Source organism: Cavia porcellus, unplaced genomic scaffold, assembly GCF_034190915.1.
Source record: "Cavia porcellus strain 051 isolate PalLab524CR breed Dunkin Hartley unplaced genomic scaffold, mCavPor4.1 scaffold_23, whole genome shotgun sequence".
NCBI lineage: Eukaryota > Metazoa > Chordata > Mammalia > Rodentia > Caviidae > Cavia > Cavia porcellus.
Genome location: NW_026947506.1, coordinates 36603315 through 36620582, shown reverse-complemented (window position 1 = coordinate 36620582; position 17268 = coordinate 36603315). Strand labels below are relative to the sequence as shown.

Sequence of the window (17268 nt, the reverse complement as noted above, 5' to 3'; positions counted from 1 at the left end):
ACTGAGGAATACTGGGCTAGTCAGACAAGGAAATCACAGAACTAAGGGAAACTAAGGACCAGAAATCTAAACTGGCCTGACATAAAACCCACCTCTAAAATACACAGTTTGTACCTTAAAACTTAAACAGGACCAAGAAAAACATCTTCCTCTTCCAATGCCTTGGTAAGTAGTTTTGCATCCCAGAGACTTAGTAAAATGAGTCAATAATCACAAGATTTAGGGGAAAAACTGTAGACAATCACTGGAGATCATGCATGTTTTAATTTAATGCCTCAGAATTATTAAACCATGTATGAGGTTTCTCTGTTCTTAATGTAATGACACATCTATTTATAACATTACATGTATTCTAATATTAGAAAGGAAATGGAAGTGAAGCACAGCCCTAAATACAGTCTGCTACACACAGTGGCAAATGGCACACTGATGGTTTAGGCAATGAATCAGAGATTCCACGAAGCCTCCTAGGCAGAAGACCAACAGCCCAGAGAAACAAATTTCACTTTGCACCAATCCCACTGGCCAAACATTCTTCTTTAACTGTGACCTTCAAGGTCAGCCAGCCCAACTGTTCTCTCACACTTACAGAAAGGTTATATAACTTGAGTGCTAAATATCTGTGGAGATCATTTTATAGGAAACTGCTGGTTTCTCTCAACCTATTTCATTATGACCTGTCATCCAAGGGTTGAGGCACTCGTACTTTTACAAACCATTTAAAATTCTAGCACTTGGGAGGCTAAAGCGGGTGGTTGAGTTTGAAGCCAATCTGGGTTATACAGTGAGTTCAAGGTCAGCCGGAATTACAAGGTAAGAGCCTGTCTCAGAAAAACAAAATTAGAAAATAATTCATTTAGAATAGGGACTGTCACAAAAGGCTGGCGATACTGTGTGGCTAAGAGAATGTTAAGTTGGAATGACTCTGATCACACTTCCATCTACCCCCCAAAAAGTGAAGGTGTAGATTCATAATTAAGCGGATGGCGTAGATGAGCTGTGGAGTGACACACAGTGCAGAATATCTGTCACCAACAATGTCAGTAACAGGAAGCATGGAGACCCAGAAGCAGAAACTCAGAACCACTTTCTCTGGTATTTTCACCCACAACTGGTCCCATGGTACAGTCCTGATATCTGTGGGGAGGCTATTCTGTCTTTCCACACAACTGCCTGCTCGGACCAACAGACATGCATGGGCAGCTCAGCAGCAGCTCCACAACATGGCCATGATATGCATGATATAGCCAAGAAGAGGCGACAGGCCCACATATATACATACACTGCACTGTCATGCACAGCAGCTCCATGTGCCCTAGATAAACATGTCTACCTGTGCCCGTAAAGTTTCCTGCAATGCCCTGCTAGAATCTGTGCTTACCTTCCTAAGGTCTAATTGAAGTTCTCGATGGCAGGATTGAAACATATTTCTATAAGGTGTCCTGAAAAGTTCTCCCTTCAATGAAAAAGGAGACGTGGTATGGGTATACAAGTGATGGTGGGACTGGGGGAGTGGAGAATTCATTATACTCCTGCCTCCTCCTGTGTGTGCTCAAGACTCCATAATTAGTTCTGAAAAACCATTTTCATAATTAAGCCAACTGCTTCCAACGTTGACTTCCATATAGCACCTAAAAGGTCACCTAGGGTTCCTATTTCACAATGCTATCTTTATGTCATGCAGAAAGGTAAGACCAAAGGTAATGTCATCCAAGATAATTAAGTGCTGGTAGATACTCAAGTGTCCAGCCCATGACAAAAGACCTACAACAGTTAGGAGGGTTATAGCAAAGGGGCATCTCCTACTGTAATAGTGCTCAGTCAGTGCACTGGGAAAACCATCAACCAGTAAGCCCCAATTAGCTCACTGAGTCATTCAACAAACATTTGCTAAGCATCTTTTATAGAAAAGCCAACTGCCATAGGTTCTGGAAATATGAAGTAGGGAAATAAAATGTCCCTGCATCCAAAGCTTACATTTTTCCCTCAGGGAGGACAGACAATGGCAAATAAATGCACACTACCTGAGATGGAGAGAGGTACTATGGCATGGGGTGGGCAGGAAAGTGTTACTTTAGATGAAACGATCGGATATGTAGGCTTGATGTTACAATAATTTACACAAGAAATGCTGGTGCAATGATGTGACCACCCCTGGAGTTATGAAATACTAATGCTTACTGTGTCTACTATATGCCAGGCACTAAACTCATCCAATCCCACAATGATCCTCTGAGACAGGTACTTGTTTTAAAATAAGAAAACACCAACAGAGCAGCAAACAAAGTAACCAAGATCAAAATCCCTCCAGACAGGGACGGGGTGGCAGCCAGCTCTGCCAGGACTCTAGCAGATGTGGGTGGACCATGAGTGGCAGGAGCGAGGAGGAAGCCTCCACACTATTTTTAAACCCTTACTCTTGGACATGAGCAGATTCGGCCCATTCCCTCTGTGTATGAGAATACCTCTTAGGTGAAAGACTGATGCAGACAGACAAAAAGAACCTGAAGGAAACAGGCAAAGCAGGGGAGGGGGTTAGGAATAGAAACAAACCAAGGAACTATAAATCAGGATTTTCAGCATGAAGAGACACTACATGTATGAAAAAGATGTAGCTTCAAAAGGAGGAGGAAGGAGCTGGAGATTTAGCTCAGTGGCACAAGTGCCTGCCTGGCAAGCGCTAGGTCATGAGTTCAATCCCTGGTGCCAAAACAACCAAACAAAAAAACAGAAACAAAAGAGGAAGAGGAGCTGGGTGTGGTGGTGTCATCGTAGCACTCTAGGAAGCTGAAGCAAGAGGATGGCAAATTCAAGTGCAGCCCAGGCAACTAGCGAAGCAGCAAGACTCTGACTCCAATCCTGCACATACCACACACACACACACACCTCCCTGAAATATGTATGGAAGTTTTCCAGAGCCAAAGCATGGGACTCTCAACGTTTGAAGTGTTCGCTGAATGTGCATGTTAATGAATGGAAAGAGATTTCCACCAAGACACACACTGTTCAGAATCTTTAGTCTTTTATTTTGTTTTGTTTTGGGGTTGAACCCAAAGCCCGCGACCTCAGCTACTTTTATTTTTTGAGACAAGCTCTCAATAAGTTGCTAAATTGCTCGGGTTGGGCTCAAACCTGTGATCCTCCTGCCTCAATCTCCCAGAATGTTAGGATTACAGCCATGCACTACACCAGCCTTAGAGATAAAATCTTACAACCTCTCAAGAAAGAGGAAAGGGAAGCTACATAGGCAGTAATAGTTGTCTCAGACTTCTCAACGGAGTGTGGAAGGCAGTCAGCATACGAACATTGCAAGCCCAACACTGGGTCCAGAGGCTCCAGGACAGACCAGTCAAAGTAGACAGGGGAGATTGAAATGCCTGCCCAGGAGCCTAGTAGGGACGAATGATGAGAACATAAAAACTAACAAATAATAATAAGGGCAACTCCAGGGAAAACGAAAGATGCTAAAGAAAAACAGTACAGAGGCAGCTGTAATGATGAGTAGAAATTTAAACTGTGAATAATGGTGTCAAGGAAGGGTATACATGTGTCAATAGTAAGTCCTCACCTTTGCAGATAGAAATTAAGTGCCTAATTGAACCAACAAGCAGGGGTACCAGCAGGTTAGTTAGCAATACAATTAGAATAGCTGCAAGAGGCTGCCTGTGGAGTGTCTGTAGTAAGCATGGGGGCAGGGACAGCATGGGATAGGGGTCTGCTATTTTATAAGCCCTGGAAAACTAGTTTTTAAGTTATTTACATGCAAACAATGTAACTTACAAAATACATAATAGGATGGGGGATGGGGGAAGAAAAGAGAGAAAACAACATTTCAGGCTGGGACAAAGAAACTCTAAACAGGAAAGAAGGGAAAGGATTTTGCAGAGCTGGAATCACCTTGGAAGGCAGAAGACAGTTTTACCTAGGGCCAGGGGGAGAGAAGCCCTGGGTTCAGTCCCTAGTCACACACATACAAATGCACAAGTGCATGCGCGCGCACATGCGCGCGTGCACACACACACACACACACACACACACGCACACGCACACGGCACGCACGCACGCACGCACGCACAGACAGAGCTGGTCTTAAGGAACTGAGAAAGAAGACGAAGCCAGGTGCAACAGCCTGGCTTAAGGCTGAACGTGCACCCTTAAACCCTGCACTCAGGGAGCTGAGGCAAGCAGGATTGCAAGTTCAAATCCAACCTGGGTAATTTAAGGAGAGTGTGTCTCAAAATGGGGAGGAGACAGGGAAGCCGATGAAGGGGTGGGGTTGCTCAGTGGTACAGCACTTCTGAATTGAATCACCCAATACTGAAGCAGAAAAAAAAAAAAAAAAAGGAGGAGGAATAGGAAAACAGCACTTGCCAATTACTCTACACAGTTTTGCTGATCTAAGGATTGAACCCAGGGACTCAAGCATGTCAGATAAATGTTCTCCCACTGCCCAGCCCTTGTATTTTAGACAGTGTATCATTAAGTTGCCCAGGCTGGCCTAGAATTTGTGATCCTCCTGCCTCAGCTCCCAAGTAGCTGGGATTATAGGTAGTCACCACCACACACAACCCACATGCTTCTTAAATACCTGCCTGCGCACTGGGAAAGAATATGCAAAATACTACCTGTGGATAAGCATCATTCGTGGGATCCATGGCAGTCAGCAGATTCTTAAAAGGCCCTAGGCCCCCCACAAAAGTATATAAGCCAATAGTGTTTAAAGGATTTTCTATATTTACAAATGAATGTGAGTATATGACTATATTTCTTAAAGTCATATATTTATTTTTACTTTAAACTGCATGATACAATGTCATTTCATATGTAGAAATGAAAGTTGTTCTTATACATTTTTTTTTTTTTTTGTCTTTTTCAGTTTTTATCGGTACCAGGGATCGAACTCACGACTGCCTGCTTGCAAGGCAGGTGCTTATGCCGCTGAGCTAAATCCCCAGCCCCTCTTATACATTTTTTAAAGATACATGATTTCATAGGCTAATTAAAGAACAGCATTTTTAATTTCTTAATTTTCAATATACACTATTTAGTTCTTCAAGAGTAAATTTTATGACAGTTTAAAATTTCATCTTAGTATTCTTTTTTTGTTTTTTCTTTGTCTTTTTTTTTTCCTTTTTCTTTTTATCTGTACCGGGGATTGAACTCAGGACCACACACTTACAAGGCAGGTGCTTATGCTGCTGAGCTAAATCCCCAGCCCTATCTTAGTATTCTTAAAATGGTAATTTGAAACACCAGAGGAATGTGGTCGGGGTCAGGCAGTTTGTCCTGATCAGCAGGGTGGCCTGAGTGCTAGTGTCCCTCATATTAGAATTATATTTGCCCCAATTGGTCTTTTGGGGCTGAATTTGAGACAACTTCTCTGGGCTTCGGTTTCTCCATTTGTAAACTAGTATTTCAGCTCTGAAACTCTACAGGCAAGGATTATAATTTCAAACTTACCTACCTAGTGCCTATATGGTTAATACTGGTAATCAGATCTCTTACTAAAGTTAATTTTATTTTCCTTAAAGCAAATGAAGTTAAATGTCAGGCTTCTGGGTTGCACTGCTACAGTTTGGGCCTCTGGTTGTGTCCCGGGGGACTATTTTGGTAAGTGTGTTATTTTTCAGGGCCCCTCTAGCAATCAGCATCTGAGTGTTGCATTTAATAACAGTCTGAAGTAAATGTCAAGTGAGGCTCTGCTCAGTAAGCAAGAGGCTGCATTCTTGGAAGGACCAGTGGCTGTCTACAGAGAGGACCATACACAAAAGAGAAGAAAAAATCTGCAATACGTAAAATACTTTAAACTTAAATTTACCAGTTAATCCTCTTTTCTTTCTTTCTTTTTGCTCCTAAAACAAACACAGTCTTCTGTACAGGCTGGCCTCAAATTCTCGAGCCTTCTGCCTCAGCTTCCTAAAGTGGCTGGAATTGGAGATGTGGGCCACTGTACTTGGCTTTAGAAGCTAACCTAAGTGGCAGCCAACAGATGACAAACCTTTGGTTTTGTAGCAAAAAGATGAAACCGCAAAATTTTGCAATTACTGGTTGGTTAAAATAGGTACTTTAAATATTTAAAATGATTACAAGCTTATTTCATAAGTCCAAGATGTCTCAAAGATATACTTCCTATAATTATACATTGTATGTATAGCATGTCAAACTCAGGTCTCCCCTTCAGGATAACAAAAACAAAAATAAAAATAAAGCATTGTGAGGATGGATTTGGAACATGAATTTCAAAGGAAGAAAAGCCAGAACACTTTAAAAACCAAACTGTGGCTTAACTTAAATAAGATCAATTTCTCTCTCAAAAATCATTATTACAGGGGCTGAAGATTTAGCTCGGTGGCATAAGCACCTGCCTTGCAAGCAGGCAGTCGTGAGTTCGATCCCCGGTACCGATAAAAAGGAAAAAGACAAAAAAAAAAAAACAAAAAAAAAAACATCATTACAGGTACTTTTAACTAATTGTCCCACTCACAGTATACATGTTACTAAAAAAGTATATACTATTATATGAGCTTATAAACTTCTTAAACTCCATGAATTATACAGTCATTATAATGCAGTAGTTTCAGAGATAAATAGTTCACTTTAACTCATCATCAGAATATTTTGTACATATCAATATACATACAGCAAACGTATCAAAATGTAGCTATCTATGAATACATTACCTCACTGAAAAATGCAAACTAGGTCACAAATCCCAGGCTATACCAAAATAAATTAGCTTAGAAAAATAAACTTTTTAAAGCAAGACTGTAACTATATATACCAGGAAAAAGAGAAAGAAACGAAAGGGGGAAGAGAAAGAGAGAGAGGACAGAAGGTAAAGAGGAAGGATGGATGGGATCCCAGCCCATCAGGCAAATAATCTCAGCACTCAGAAGGCCAAGGCAGGAGGATCACAAGTTCAAGGTCAGCATGGTCTACATGAAAGGCCCTGTCTGAAACACAACAACAAAGAGGTAAAGGAAAGGGTTTGGAAGGAAGGAAAGAAGGAAGGAAGGAAGGAAGAAAGGAAGGAAGGAAGGAAGCAAGCAAGTTTGTACAAAAATGAGGAGTCTGTGTTCTCAGGTTGTATCGTCCACATCTGTCACCGCTGAGTTACACCTGCACTAACTTAACTTCCTGTCAGCTGCACCCTGACTCATGCCATAGTGGGCTGACCTCTGGCATGTGTGCACCATGTGGACCTCAGGCTGTGCAGCAGGCACTGGCTAAGCTAACAGTTCCCAGTTTTCACTGGCTATATATATAGCATACTATAAAATGTATGCGGGCTCTCATTTATATCAATATCCAGAGGGACAGTTGAGTTTAAAAACAAACAAATGAGAGAGAGACAGAAAGAGAGAGAGAGAGAGAGAGAGAGAGAGACAGACAGACAGACAGAAGACAGAAAAAAGGAAAAGTCCCTTAAAGCTACCAGACATGGTGGTCAGGGCTAGAGATATGCTCATTTCAGATTTTAGGTACTGTCATCAATTTGAGAATTTAAAATTATGTTTATTTCCTTCCTTCTTTGAATGTCATTATTTACACCAATCAGATTTCTATTAAGTAACTAATAGTTTTATATGTAGAAGATAAAATATTTGTGCCACAGGAGCAGGAGGCAGGGGTAGATAACCAGAAAAATACTGTAAGTGTAGGTATCCTGGTCAACCCCCAGAATTCTGATTCAGGTGGTTACAACTGGGCACCTGGATCTAAATTTCTACAAATCCTTAGGTGACCCTAATGCAAGCCATTCTGTTTTATAAAACAGCCTTATTTTTCCCAGAGCAGTTACAGTCAAATAGAGTTGAGGCTAGATTTACATCAAAAATCCAGGCAGTAGGGAGGGTCCAGGTAAAGCAAGACTGACCATAAATTTAAAATTGTTGATTCTGGACAAAGTGGGTATGTAAGTCCACTATACTATTAACCTATTTTTGTGTATGTTCAACACTTTCCATAATAAAGCTGAAAAGAAAAGCTCTAGAAACACACTCAAACAAGCTTTCAGCCTTGATACCATTCCAGAGATTTGCCTCCGGACATTTTATCTGAACTTTGATCCTTTAAAGGAGTTGCTTGTAAACCCTTTCAGCAGTGTCCAATGCTGAAAGATCTTTTTAAATAATCCTCTCTCTAAATTATTAGGCCAAAGAGGTTTCCCTCATATTTTTAGAGATTAGGCTGCTCTTGGAGGTGTAACAAACTTGCTTTTCATGTATCCACTGCTATAGAAAGAAACATAAGATCTTGTTAATATCATTACAATGTATTTAGTACCACAAACATGGTATCTCAAATATTTATGGAGGTATTTAACAATTTAAGGACACAGAAGAAAATATGTGGCCAGAGTCCTTGCTACTTGTCCATCCCTAAGTCATCCCTTCTCCCTCCAAATCTCTTCCCCTAACACTTCAGACAAAGGAAGCAGAGAATCAAAACTCTATTATAAGTGTCCTGTGCAAGCAGCAAATCCAGTCCTCAGATCTTGGTCTCTAATATTTTCCATCAAAAGGCTCCCTGAGGAAAAGGTGAATTCTAGGGGGAACCACAAAAGATGAAGCTGTGGTTCCTAGTGATGTCAGAAAGTAAAGAGGTGCTGTAACCAAAAAAATAGAGCTAAGCATGATAGCATATCCTAGAATCTGGGATTACAAATTTGAGCCCAGCCTGGGCAATTTACTGATTTAACCAGACTCCATTCCAAAAATAAAAGGGCTAGAATGCAGCTCACTGGAAAGGCTTCAGTACAAAAAAAAAAAAAGGAAGGAAGGAAAAAAAGTAAAAAGATGTCAAGGGGACATACAGAAGCTAGTACAATCAAAGCAACAAAACAAACACAGCACTGAATTGTGACCCAATAAACATCCTAATCCCCACACTGATACAGATTCCTGTGTAGAGAATCCAATGGCAGAGAATAGTCAAATCCTTCATGCAGAACTCAAACAATATCTACAGATACTCGCCCTTAAGGAGTTAGAACAAAGGTCATCACCCTGAAGTGTGGACTGTGGGCATGTAGAATTTGAAGCAGGGGGGAGAAAGTAACTCTCTAGTGGGGAAAGTTAACAAAAACACACCACCTCAACTAGGTGACCAGTTGACAAGTCACATTCCTTCAACTCATTTGATGCATGTAGCACTCTTGACATGTTATAATGAGAATGGCATTTTATCTCTGTGATCCTCCTCCATGAAGGCATAATCCCATTCTATTTGTAAGGCAAACAGGAGGATCACTTCAAGTTCAAGGTCAGCCTGGGCTACCCAGTGAGTTCATGCCAGTCTGAACTACAAAAGCAAAAAAACAAAAGCAAAACATAACTACCAGAGTCATCAAAAACAAGAAAAAGGCTGGAAAAGCCTATAGTGACAAGATAGCTAAATGTAATGTGGTAGTATGACGAAAGAGAAAAAAGTCATGAGAAAAACACCAAGTAATTCCAAATAAAGTATAGATTGTAGTCAGTAACACACACTAGTGCTGGTTCTTTAGTTGTTATAACATAATAGGGGAAACTGGGTAAAAGCTACACAGGAACTCTTTGTACATCTAAGTTTGTTCTAAATGTTTACTGTATTTTTTAGAAACCATGAAATTTATTATATCAAAAATAAGACATTATAAAGGGGCTCATTCCAGGTGAAGGATTGGGCTGGAATGCAAAGCAAGCCCCCAGGAGAATGCCAGGCTGGGGCCACCATATCTCCTCGTAAGCCTCACGGGCACACAGCAGCAGCAGCAGCCTGGGGAACTCATTTTCCCAGGACCACCTTCCTCATCCTCATTTACTGAACGGTTTACAACCTGTGTCACACCATGCAAACACTAGAAAGTCCAATGAGATATAACACGCCCTTTGCACTCCAGATACAGAGCAACAACATGAAGTAGTATTTGCTCAGTGCAAATGGGAGACTGTTACGATGAATCCAGACCTTTCCCCATCATTCCACCTATCAGGAAATCTTTCTCATACTCCTCCCATTTTTAGGCAAATTCACTTAACCACTAAAATGTGTCAGTGACTGAAATATATGGTGAATGTTGACGTTTTAAAAAATTACTGTAAAAGATACATTGCTACTAACCCTCCTCAGGGTACTCCCCCTCTCTTTGAACATATTCCATCATTCTTGCCACTTTATGAGGCAGTGCTGGAACCCCTCTTGTACTGCTGTGGCTGCCTCAATGTCCTGAATCAATTCAAGACATTTCCATATCATGGTCATGTGACTTTCGGGAAAAGTCAGAAATTGCCTGATGCCATATCCCATGAATAAGATGGATAAGTACATGCTGTCAGGTCTTTATAAGCCTGCCTTTTTGTTGGATGGGACTTAGTAGCAACATTCACGTATTTTTGATAGCGTCTCCAGAACAACTTCAGAAAATGGCAACAATAGGATAAGGGCATGTGAAGCAAGGGAAGTGGAGGATTTGGTGTAGACCCATGGCCTTTTACTGTTATAGTTTTAAAAACATTCAGCATACATTTTGATCATGTTTTATATTTTATATCTTAAAAGGGTCCACATAAATCAAAATTTTAAAGATAAGATAAAAAGAAATAAAAACCTAAGTTGCAATGTTTTTATCCAGCACCCCATGGAACATCTTGTCCCATGGGTACACACTCTAGAGTTCACTGGGGTAAGAATTTCTAAGGGCCCAGCCAGAACAGAAGGCTCAAAAGCAAGCAAGTCTGCAAAGAGGTTTTAAAAAAAAAAGATGATGTGACAATAGCACTTAGAGGAAAAAACCCAACCCCACCCCACCAAAACCATTTAAAAAAAAGAGAGACATTTATAAACAGGGGGAATATATGCAGAGCTGGAAGTTGGGAATTTACCCAGAATATTTTGGTAAGCGATAAGCAGGTCAATGCAGCTCTTAAAGAATGTGTCACACACAGAGTCAAGTGTGGTAGCACATGTCTGTAATCCTAGCACTTGGCTGAGACAAGAGAATTGCAGGTCCGAGGACAGTATGGGCTACAAACTGAGTTCAAGGCCAACTTGGATAACATATGGAGGCCCTGGCTTGAACACACCCTGTGCCAAAAAATTACCACGAAAAGTAGACAGGGCAGAAACAAGATACACTATCACAGGTACATAGAAGCCAGGATCTACTGTGGCCACAGCACATGGTCCGGGCACATCTATTTGACTTGATGAGAACTTAAGCCTTTTAAAATATCAAATCAAGCACATTGTAAAATGCAAAATTGTAAAATGTAAAATCTGTCAAACTGTCACAAATAAAACGTCAAATTTACCATCACCCCCATTAGAGCCTCAAGAGAGCAGAGGACTACGGAGTCATTCTTGGTCACTGGATAAGGAAAAATGGCCAAATCCAGGGAGCAGAGAAAGGAAGAGCCATGTGTGGCACTGTCAAGACTCAGGCACCTGGGGCACTTGGTATTCATGGTTCTCATTTTCTCATTTGAAGCACAATAAAATCAAATAGGATCTGGGACTGTTGCACTGTGTTAACCTTTGCCAAGAAACTTTTTTTTTTTTTGTCTTTTTCCTTTTTATCGGTACTGGGGATCGAACTCACGACTGCCTGCAAGGCAGGCGCTTATGCCGCTGAGCTAAATCCCCAGCCCCTGCCAAGAAACATTTTTAAAATACTAAGGTTATTTTTCTAATATGCCTGTTTTCTGTGGCAAATAACTGTAATGCCAGGGCATAATTCCAAGGTAGCCACTTGCCATAATTTTAAAATACATTGCTTCAGTATTTTTGTTCTACCAACACATGGATTTTACCATATTTCCTGTACTTTCTCTTAAAACAGTTATCTTCATATCAAGATTCAAAAACAAAGTTGAGAATCAAATCTAAACAACACAAATGTGGCATTCTGCTCTAGACTTCTTCTTTCTGTAATATACCTTTCCTCACTTCTCAGTAGCAAATACAAGTCGTAACAGAGTTAAAGCACAGCTGGTACACTGCAAAAGCACATGATTTTAAAAGAGAGAGAAAAAAATTCATCTTCCCAAAGGACATTTTCCAAGGAGAAGAATCAACAACCTGGGCTAACCATCCTGTCTCTGGGGATGGTTCCTGCAAAAACTATGGAATTGTTTTGGGTCAAGGAAACAGATTGTTCGTGGCTCCTTTAAGTAAATTAAAACCAGCAATTGTTCACTTGCAAGAGCTTTAGTCATCTTGATGCTTCAAAACAGGTTTATTATGTAAAAGCAGGCTAATCTAGATCATTCTAAAAATTTTCAGTATAGTTCCCCAACATTATGAATTTGAGGAATAAGCCAACTTATATATCACATTTATATCAACCAGGTTTATTTCTGTCTATAGGGCCTCCATTCACCACATAACAAGTTATTTTGAGCAACAAAGACTTCTCGAATCCATTAAATTCTGAACATTCCATGTTATGCAGCTACCACTTCAAGTGCCCTGTCTAAAGCCATTCCACCTGCCATTAATCGATCCTATGACAACCTACCAAATTCACACACCCACACACAAAATGAAAATCCCAGACACAATGAAGACACCTACATCACCAAATATATAATATATAGCCATCTCAGGTACTACCATATTATCCCTTCCTCCCAACATTATTATCATTCTTTAACAGCTGAGTTCTAAAATGCCAGAAGATGCCAAGTAAATGGCCCAAGATCTCAAAGGTAGTGAAGTGAAAATGCGAAACCACACATCTAGGTCTAACTCCAAAGTGAATTTCCTTCTAAGACATTATGTTCCTCCTATAATTGGTTTGTAAATTTTATTTCCAACCACAATGAAAAGTTGGAATTCTTTTTTCTGTCTATCTACAAGGACTCATTTGAGGATCTATTTGTTTCAGAAGCCTGTACATCCCTTGTTTATATGACAATGTCTTTTTTATTATATGTAGAGCTGTTATCTAAGTGACACGGCCCACAAGGGACAGAGAGGGCCCAAGGACTCTCCAAATTTCAAAAGAATTGCATGAACAGTAAGCACACTGATATCAGCAAAACAGTAAGGATTTGGTAACTTCAGTGCTTGCCAGCTACAAAACTGGACAGACTCTATTACTGTGCAGATGAGCATGGTTGGTGTCACCCTTTAAAAGCAAATACAGCAATCCTAACCTAAATCCAACTTCAAACTTCACAGCCATAAATCCTGAAGGAATTTGAATAGGAAATAATTTTTATTTCTCAGGAGCTATTAATCACAAAAATTCACACTTTAGAAAGCACTTCCTTCACTCTAGAAATCTTCAAGATATGTCTGTTTAATCTGAAATGAGAGCCCCAATTCCCCAAGCTGCATTTAATCAGTGGCTGGGTCCCATCGGCTTCCCCGGTTTCCTTCCGTGAGGGCCTTTATCTGGAACTGCTAAAAGCTTCCTCTGTACTCTGTGACCTAATATGCCGCAGAACAATAGAAGTGAGTTTCCCTCTCTAATCATTATCCTGATATTAATAAGAAAGCGTGGGCTCAGGGGAATGCTTTCACGTAGACATGTATAGCATCTACCTTTATTTGAAATACTAATTTATGATCAGAATCTTACAAAAGGCACAAAAATGTTTTCCAAGGAAATGATCTAATAACTATGATCTGAAGAAAAGAACTAAACTATGATCTTAGTTTGGTCATTTAACAATGTAAGAAAGTGGATTTTCTCTCAACATAATCTTACTACCTACCAGGGGCCAGTCTCAAGCTATACCAACAACATGGGCTCTTGCTGCAGAAATATGGATTCTCAGGAAAAGAAGCTCATAGCCAAAGCAACACAAGGGCATCCCACAGCCACAGTGAAACCCAAATTAAAGTTCAAACAAGAAATGCCTTCTGGCCTGCTAGGCAAAAGTAATCCACATATTTATGTAACTTTCTTATGATTCAATTAATAAACACTTTTCTAACTTCCAAAACTCAAAATGATTCTGCATAACAAAGACAATTTGAATAAATGAACTTTAATTTAAAAGCTGAATTTTATTTAACAATCTCATTTTCTTCCCCAATAAACAGGCTTACAGAACTATATCTGTAACCCCAGCACTCATAAGACCGAGGGAGAAGGATAATAAATTGTGGATCTAGTCTGGGCTACTGAACTAGTTCAAAAGCCATGGAATATAAGCCAAGACTCTATCTCAAAAAAAAAAAAAAAAAAAAAAGACAGACAAAGAAAAAGAGAAATGCTGGCAAAAGACACAACTCAAATATTTTAAAAACACATTATTTCTGGTACGCATGCTTTCTCCAAGGGACCATTAAATAGACTTAGCTTCAGAAAGAGTAACATCAAGGAGGCAAAAGACTTGATGCAATGGGTCTATTCTTACTTGAAAGGGACTAGCCCTAACTAAGCAGGAATAGAATCCAGGTTCCTAAATCATCAGAAGTTTGATGTTTTTTTAAAGGTATTGCTGCTCTTTTATCTACCAAATAAGTTCAAAAGAAGTTCTCCTTTCTTAATCAGTGAGCTCATTAATCAAGATTAGCTCAAAGGTTTCTTTACTCCTGATCAAGATCTATCCTACTCATAGAATTAACACTCTTTTTAAAATGGAAAGAAACCCCCTCTCCTTTTTCTCTTTTTATATTGGGGATTGAACCTAGGGCCTTCACAGTAAACTATGTTCCCGGTCCTTTTTTTATTTCTAATTTTGAGGTGAGTTTTAACTAAATTGTTAAGTTACCGAGATTGGGCTCAAATTTGTGATCATCTGGATGGGGTTATAGGCATGAGCTACCACACCTGGCCTGTATCTGTGTTTAATTGTGCCTTTTTTCACAGACTTTACCCCCAACTACCTATTATTCATGTGCCACACACCTCCCCTTCAAGGATCAAAATATGAAAGGGAAATCTGCAAAAATTGCTCTAAATCACTGAATTATTTCCTTGGACTTTACTTATATCACAATTAAATATATGTATTTATGGATTTATTTTTCTGATTGCTTTGTTCTACAACACTCCAAAAAAAAAAAAAAAAAAAAAAAAACCTTAGCCTTCTGTAATCATGTCTGCATAAAACAGTAAAACAAAAAATAAAAGCATGGACGAAGTATACAGGCAGATACATTTTCACCAGTCTTCATAAAGAACATGTAGATTTCAAAATACTAAAAATTTGATTAAGTGCAAAGACTTCTAGAAGCTTCTTGAATCTTCTACATACACTGTTTATCCACTATCCTACTCTAGTGCTAATCTGCAGTTTCAACATCAACACCCTTATTTATCAACATCACTGTCTTTCACTAATTCCTAAGTGTTTTCTGGGACTTGTACTTGGGCTGGCTATACAGTTCAGCAACACTTACTCTTCTTATCCACAGGATCAGAATTCACCTTAAAAGAATTGATCTAAGGGAGCGGGAAAATTTTAACACATATATGGTAAAATGATAACATTATATACTTTGTAAAGGACACTCAAGGCATAACCTAGTGTGGCTCTAGAAGTAATTACTTATAGCTTTCATTGTACATTTGCTTAAAAAAAAGTGTCTTTTCTGGAAGCAGAATTTCCACATTCTGCACCCTATTAATATTTCAAACTAACTCTTGACCTAAGGAGTACTCCATAACAGTTACAAGGTGAACAAGTTAAAAAAAAAAAAAAAATCACACGAAGAGAGAACAAGTTTAAAAAGAAAAAGATCACACAAAGAGGGAATCTATAGGACCTCAGTGTATACTTCCAACATTACTTAGCTGGGTCACCTTGGACAGGTCATTTAACCATTTATGGTATCGAAAAATTTCATTTGCAAAATGAAGTAAACTAAATTCTATTTCTAATTCCAACTCTAAAATTCTATGTATCTACGAAAATATCAATCTCTCCCCATCTCAAAGACAAGCAGCAGCCAATAATGGCAAGGTAGCTTAGATTTTTTTTTTTTTTAAGCCAACTTGAGACGCTTTCTTGAAGTTTTATTTAGCACAATAAACCCAAATGAAAACGATATGAGAAAACGTGAAAGAGCTCGAAGAAAAAAGGAAAGATAGCTAGATCACACACTGACGTCGTTAAAATAGAAACTTCAATTACCCTTAGGCCAGTTTGTCAATAGTTACTCCAAAGCGACTAATCACTAGTTTCCTAAAATAGAAATATTTATCGCTGTTTCCTTCTCATCCCGAGCTTCATTTCGAATAAAAAGCACAGCGTCTAAAATCAATTTTACAACTTTAGAATAAGTTGCAGGGAAACTCCGCAGAGCTGGCCAAGTCATTTCATTTGCATTTAAGTATGCTGAGAGCTATGAAAACGGGCTCTTACCGTAAGATGCGAGAAACGCACAAGAGGCAGGTGACATCTGGAAAAGGGACGGCATTGCCACAAAGGATGCAAGCTGAGGCAACAGGTCCAGAGTTGATATCGCAGCCCACCCGGGGAGGGGTCGTAGGTGCCACCTAGCCTGCCCTCCCCAGCAGCCGAGGCGTCGTCTCACCCCCGCCCCCAACCCCACGCCCCTGCGGCAGACATCACCCTCATCACTACCTTCACCAGACCTCTTGCTCTCGGCGGGCCCTCTGATCCCTCCAGGTAAGGCCAGACCCAGCTGGCCCGACGCCCGCGGAGCCCCCACCCGCCGCACGGGCTCCGCAGCCCCGAGCCCGCCGCGGCCCGCTCACCTGCACCTGTTTGCGGAAGTGGCGCGGCCCCGGCAAAACCGATGACCAGGCGCAGCAGCAGCAGCAGCAGCAATGCGGGCGGCCCCGGCATCTCGACCACGGCGCGGCCCCTTGGGGCCGGCTCTCGGGTCGCCTTCCGAGGGTCGGTCCGTCCGCCAGTCGGTCCTGCCTCAGCGGCACCCGCGCTGGCTGCTCCAGAGCACGCGTTGCTTCGGCCCAAACTCAACCTGGCTTCTGGTCCGCACCCGCCGCTCCGGCTGGAGAAACACCATCATTCCCGCGGGTCTGCGCTGCCGTCTCCGCTGCCTCTCAACAGTAGCAACAGCAGCGACCCTGCGGAGCCGCGGGCCCAGGCAGCCGCGCTCCCGGCGCCATGATGGGCTGCGTCATGTGACGTAGGGAGGGGGCGGTACTCTGTGATGGACAGATGCACAGCCAATCGTCAGCTCATACCGGTTCCGGAGGCCCTGCCCATCATTCTGGAGGAGGAGAGGGGAGCGCCGGGGCGCCCCCTGCAGACGAAGGAGTGCGTGGGTAGCAGGTAAGACAGACAATTACTTTAAATTTAAAAATACAGGGATATATAAACATTATAAAAATCCATCCAT

The 17268-nt window shown here is 40.9% G+C and overlaps 1 protein-coding gene across 2 annotated transcripts in view; it reads right to left on the bottom strand.

The window, feature by feature from the left end:
* Positions 1-17059, bottom strand: part of Lmtk2 (lemur tyrosine kinase 2) — a 97202-nt gene extending 80143 nt beyond the window's left edge. The window contains exon 1 of one of the 2 annotated variants that reach the window (XM_005003708.4): positions 16667-17059. In XM_005003708.4, coding sequence (XP_005003765.2) covers positions 16667-16751 — 85 coding nt within the window. In that variant the 5' untranslated portion in view covers positions 16752-17059. Of the gene's footprint in view, positions 1-16660 lie in introns of both variants that reach the window. The other variant, XM_003469887.5, reaches the window with a different exon arrangement.
* Positions 17060-17268: the final 209 nt, after the last annotated feature.